The following is a 6,000-nucleotide window of genomic DNA, read 5'->3' as shown; positions in this document are numbered from 1 at the left end:
GTGGGATAGAGGGCTCGTGGTACCTGCTGCCCACCCTTCCTCCTCTGCTTTGAGAACTATATGTATGGAGAGTGGGCAGAAGGGAAGGAGGTCCTCATACGGAGTCGCACATTTACTTGAGTAGTGCGGGAGACTGGGGAATGGGTCAAGTAAAGTCCCCTGGGGTCGGAAAAATCACAGAGACGTACTGATACGATAGCGCTTTGATTGGTATTTCTTTTTTCTTAGTGATTGTAAAGGAGGGCGCTTGGCTATGTTATAGAAAAGGAAGGCAGAGGCACCGAATGGTAAAGAGAGGCGGCTCGGCAGGGAAGGAATGGGAAATCGTTAAAGATGCCTTCTTTGTTGTCGAAACGAAGGGCTAAATAGCACCAGTGATTCTCTGAGCCGGTTTGGATTTCCAACGCCTCGGGAAACTGGTCGAGATAGATGACAACGCCTTTTTCCCCTCTTCCTAACCGGGAGGGCAATCTTCTCTTATGGCCTTCACCTCCCGCCCGGCCCGGAATAAAAGAATCCAGCCCCCTTCTAATCCATTCATTTCTGTAAGCAGGGAGGATCCAAAGCTAAGCCCCCTCCTATTTGAGGTCGGGTGGCCTTGCCCCACAAGCACCCAACCTTCTTTTTTCTCTTCCTTCGGGTTGCCTCCACGAACGCGCCACGTAGGAGACCTACTCATATTCCAAAGGCGCTACTTCAATTCAAGCGCAAGCCCCCTTCTATTGCATAACCTAAAAAAGCTATAAACAAAGTACCAAAGTGGTTGTGGTAACGAGACGCTTTGGTTACCAGCGAACGCTTCCAAAGGTGACCAACTTTCAATACTAGTTGTTACCTTACGCTGCCATTTTTCTAAGATTATTGAATAGCATGGCTGGGGGGTAAGATAACTCAAATGGGAGAGCCGTGTTATGGGTGACCTTATTGCAGGGTTCAGAGAGCACTTGTGTATGTGATGCAAGTGAACGTGTACGAAAAAGCTGTCGTAAAGTTTTGTTCTTCGTTCCATCGTCGACCCTATCTATGTTTCTACGATGGCCCAAGAACACGCTCATTCTTCATCCGTAGAGAGGCTTTTGAATTGCGAGGTACCATTACAAGCTCAATATATACGAGTGTTATTCCGTGAAATAACTCGAATTTTAAATCATTCACTTGCTTTAACTACTCATGCTATGGATGTAGGAGCATCAACTCCGTTCCTGTGGGCTTTTGAGGAGCGGGAAAAATTGTTGGAATTCTATGAAAGAGTCTCGGGCGCCAGGATGCATGCCAGTTTCATACAACCAGGTGGAGTGGCACAAGATCTGCCTCTTGGCTTATGTCGAGATATTGATTCCTCCACACAACAATTTGCTTCTCGTATCAACGAATTAGAAGAGATGTCAACCGGCAACCGTATCTGGAAACAACGATTAGTGGATATTGGTACTGTCACTGCACAGCAAGCAAAGGATTGGGGATTCAGTGGTGTAATGTTAAGAGGTCGTGCGACATGAAGAAATTGATAGCAATATGGGGGAAGTTCCCATCAGGCAACAATGGTTCTGCCTGACCCTACTTAAGCATGCATATTATGTTAGTGAAGACTTGGTGTGAAGCCTTGGAGCTTACGTTAGAAGAGAAAAAGGTTGGGAGATAGGGTGAGCTGAGGGGGGACAGTGTAAGTAAGCGAATGTGTGTAAGCCCAGTCACACATAACTGTTCTAGGTGGGGTGAGCCGCCCACCTTCGAATGGTGTTGGTCCTACGGACTCTGAACGGATTCGCCTCTGGCCTCTGGGCACGTCAGAACCGCATGAGTTCACCGGGGTTGAGCACGGTCCGCCAAAATCGGCATAGGTTAGGAGCTATTGATGGAACATGGTAAGCCTATCTTTCTCCATATGGAAGTGCTACGGGCACATAGAGATGTGGGTAGAGGAAGCCTCAAAAAGCGAAGGCCGAGTTGTAGGTCACGTGACCTGCACCGAGTTGGTGGCTGACTGGGCTTTTGATTTGATCAAAGCAGAGAAGCTCGCCTTCTTGTTATCTAAAAGCAAAAGTAGGTCGAATCGGTTGGGCCCCTGCCCCAGAACGCCAAATGAAAAAGGTGGTCGGGTTCTTTTTCTACGACCCTTTTTATATGGTAGGCCAGGCCCCAGGACCCCTATCCCTTATGTTTACGAGCGGGATCCGCCCAAGAACGACCTTTCGGTGGTACGGAAGGCACGGACTCCGCGAACTTCCCTAGCCCCCTTTACTAATAAGGAAAAGAAAGCCTCAACTAGAACCACATTCCTTTTGTGTGCGGATGTAGCTAAGTGTCTGACTCTATTAGTCATAGTTTCCTGCTGTTGCGGCCGGTGCTCGTTTGCGCGCGCGTGAACCAACCGAACAAACAAGTAAAGGATGCCTGTAACACCGTGAATTTCAAAATAATTTTTCGCATAATATAAAAACACAATTTCATTTAACATTCATAAAAACATCAATGTTTGAAACTCAATCAATGCTATATAATATTCCCAAGATCTGATAACATAAAATCCCGTGTGTGTGTACTCATCAAGTCGGCGCCTTCCCATGGTCATCACTAGTACCTGAAACAAATAACACCAATACTGTAAGCACAAAGTTTAGTGAGTTCCCCAAAATACCTGACATAACACATATTAGCCACTCGAGGCTATAACTTTGTGGGTCCGTGGACCCAACTCTGTGAACCCTCTGGTTCTAACTCTGGGAACCTTCCGGTTCCAACTCTATAAACATTCACAACATAAATCACATAGAAATAATGCAGTACAACACATAACATACATATAGCATACAAATATTCTGTCACATAACTCTGATTACCTACTCAAGGTAAAGTATAGTGAGAAGACTCACCTCGCGTATCTCAATAACTCGCAAATCCCGGAAATCACTCGCGCTCGATCCCCCGAGCTATAATCCTCCTATAACACAATATATCTCTAATTAACACTTTCACAACTAAGGTTGACTACCCCTATCAAGTCAACACTAGTCATCTCTGGTCAACGGTCAACGGTCAACTTTGACCGGACTCAGCGAGTGCACTATAGCGACTCAACAAGTCTATACGTGTTCACTGACTCCCTAGGATTCTCTCTTGATACGTCGAGTACTTCCCTAACTCGACGAGTTCCACCTGGCATGAATCGCGGGGCCACCACGACTCAACTCGCGGAGTCTCAAGAATAACTCGGCGAGTTCAGGCTTGACTCAGCCCCCTAATGACTCTCCCTGACTCACTGGGTCATCCCCCCAACCCGGCGAGTCCACTCGTTAAACACTTTACGTGAAACCCCGACCCTACTCGCTGAGTCTCAAGAACAACTCGGCGAGTTCATGCCATACACAAACTCTATTAACCTTCTGAGGTCAGATCTGCTTTCCCAAACCATAGATCTAGCCTCCCCAAGCATGAATGTCACGTAAAGTTTGGAACTTGATGCTTGTATAACACCCACAAGGCATCAAAAGATGATTTGGTCCCAAAAATGACCACCTACATCTAACAACTCCATAATAACCCAAAAAGCCCCAAGGATTAAGGTCTCTGGACCTCTTTGAGTCCAGATCCAAGGCACAAACTCAAAGAGGGACCATTTGCTTCACATAATCACTCTCCAAAGGGGTTACAAAACCCTAACTCTAAAGATCAACCCTATAACTGAAGGAGATTCGAACCATTACCTCAAAATGAAGCCTCTGGACTCTGGATCTGCTAGAATCTCACCTCCTCCTTGCTCTTGCCACCTTCTTCTTGCTAAACAAGGAATACAAAGGCCCAAAAGTGACTTCTTCTCTCCCAAAATGAATTAGCTCTCTTAGGGTTCTCTCAAGGGACTGTTAGCCGCAATGGGAGGCTATAAGTGCCCTTAAATAGGCTCCAAACCCGGGGAATTAGGGTTTCATTAAACAGCATGGACTCGCCGAGTCCAGGCGCGAACCCGCGTCCAAAACCGCGATCCTACTCGGCGAGTTTGAGCTCCAACTCGCCGAGTATCCTCACAAAATACCAAAATATAGGAATGAATAATACCTGGGAATCCGGGCTGTTACAATGCCTCTCAGGGCACCTGAGAATGATTCGAGCCGTACGAAGGGAAACTCTCACGTACAGTTTCTTTTTTTGCGGGGGAAGGAGCCCGACAAGGTCCCCCCACTGACTTGGCCCGGGCCTAAGTGAAAGTGAAGTGGTGGGCCTACCCATCCCAACCAGGGGTATGCTGGGATTCGCAAAGAGTAGCACGTTACTTTGTTCATGACCAATCAGATCCTGACGTACCAGTAGGTACCAGAGGAGATCGCTATGATCGTTACTGTATTCGTACCGAAGAGATGCAACAAAGTGTTCGGATCATTGTGCAATGTCCTAATCAAATGCCTAGTGGAATGATCAAAGCCGATGATCGTAAGCTATGTCCTCCATCACGATATCGAATGAAACTATCCATTGAATCGTGCGCCGTGTGAAACATAGGTCGTCGCCGTTCTTAACCAAGACTCAGGTTAAGCTCCATCTCGGAACCTCTTGGGGTTAGGAGTAAAGCATCTCGAGGTTGGCGCATCTCGTTGAGCGTGGAGAAGCATTGGGAACCCAAATTTCTTTCTTCAGAGCCGTTTCTTTTCCCGTCCCCCCCCCCCCCCCCCCCCCGCCCCGGCATAGCACTTCGCTTCCGGTTCTTCAGAAGAATCAAGTGACTTCTCCCTTCTTCATTGATCTGGGGGGACAAGGAACCGTCTACCAGTTGGGAAGCTAGACATCAAGTAAGTGGCTTGATGAGGATAACTAAGCTGACACGCTGGAGTTGGCTGCTGGCACAACAGGGTGGTGCCTTACCGCACCACAGGCGGACGCGCGGTAGCGTTCGTGGTGGTGCTTCAGGATTCCAATATAGTGCATCCAAGATCAGAACGAGCTTGCCGGCGGACCACAGCTGTCCCATTCTTGAGTGAGCTGGAGCGCATCCATCTTATCCATTGAACTAGCTAGAAGCTATCGCTTCGGGTCGAAGCACTAAAAGAAAAGGACCAGGAAAGGCGGTGGCATAGGAACCACGGGACCCCTACTAGTCAAGGGAAAACGGAAGTGCGCTACTGCGTACCAGCTGAAAAAGCCCTTTCCCTTTTTAATAAAAAAAAGGTAAGCTTCATAGCTCCAATCTAGTAAAGGGGCTTTGATGGATGCCCTTTGTATAGGTTGGGTTGCTGGATATGGGATCATCGTAGTAGGCTGGACCAACATCCAACCGAGAGAGGGCAGTCTTTAGAAGCAACAGGTTGCGAAACCAAGAGAACGCTTGGCCTTTTCTTATCTTCTTCCCACCCTAGGAGTAGGAGTAGCACAAAAAGAGGGACTAGCATTATGGACCATAAACCACTAACGCCTTCCTCGTTGGGGCTCCGTGCACTGGGAAAAGGCTCTAGCGACGGGAAACCGGCCACTAGTTACAAAGCTCCAATAAGGTATCGAGAGGGCTATCACAGTCAGGTGCGAAGTTATTAGCCCTATTTGTAAAGTAGCTCTATTCCTATTTAGGGAGTGAAGGCTAAAAATGGCTTTATGAACCGTTCCGTTCGCCATGCACCGGCCCCATTCACTTGCTTATCGTAGAGGCTGTAAGTACACAGTGCCCCACAACTATGAATATTATAGTGGGGTTGAAAGACAAGAGTGCCCGCCCCTTCTTTCTCGAGTAGGCTACTTTTTCCGGAACGCAGTCCGAGATAACCGTAACCGTGTATATATCTAAATATATCATGGATGCGGTCTGTCCGCTTCAACCGCTCTTTCACCTCCCAAAGAGCAAAGTTGGCTTGATGAGCGCAGATGAGGAAGCGGGAGCAAGAAAACCAAGAATATCTTTCTTGTCCTTCTACTTAAGGGGCAAAGAGAAGCGCTTTTTTCTACTGAGAAAGCGAATGGTCGGCAGATGTGGTCGCCATCATAGGTACTCAAGATATTGTGTCTGGAGAGGTGGATAGA

The 6,000-nt window shown here is 47.6% G+C and overlaps 2 protein-coding genes across 2 annotated transcripts in view; one reads left to right on the top strand and one right to left on the bottom strand.

Moving 5' to 3' along the window:
• Positions 1-679, bottom strand: part of LOC128127303 (uncharacterized) — a 1,138-nt gene extending 459 nt beyond the window's left edge. The window contains 2 exon segments of the mRNA XM_052765761.1: positions 1-93; positions 460-679. The exon segment at positions 1-93 is cut by the window's left edge and continues 107 nt beyond it. Of these exon segments, the coding sequence (XP_052621721.1) occupies positions 1-93; positions 460-679 (313 nt within the window).
• A 340-nt stretch (positions 680-1,019) lies between these two features.
• Positions 1,020-1,654, top strand: LOC122195056 (NADH dehydrogenase [ubiquinone] iron-sulfur protein 2). Its single transcript, XM_042896524.2, has one exon. The coding sequence runs from the start codon at positions 1,035-1,037 to the stop codon at positions 1,497-1,499; it is 465 nt and encodes a 154-aa protein (XP_042752458.2). The 5' UTR covers positions 1,020-1,034; the 3' UTR covers positions 1,500-1,654.
• Positions 1,655-6,000: the final 4,346 nt, after the last annotated feature.

The sequence above is a fragment of the Lactuca sativa genome, chromosome 7 (genome assembly GCF_002870075.4).
Source record: "Lactuca sativa cultivar Salinas chromosome 7, Lsat_Salinas_v11, whole genome shotgun sequence".
Classification (NCBI taxonomy): Eukaryota; Viridiplantae; Streptophyta; class Magnoliopsida; order Asterales; family Asteraceae; genus Lactuca; species Lactuca sativa.
This window is presented reverse-complemented; position numbering and strand designations above follow the sequence as displayed.

Coding starts and splice junctions, on each gene's coding strand:
- LOC122195056 (XM_042896524.2), top strand. CDS start 1,035: ATGGCCCAAGAACACGCTCATTCTTCATCCGTAGAGAGGCTTTTGAAT.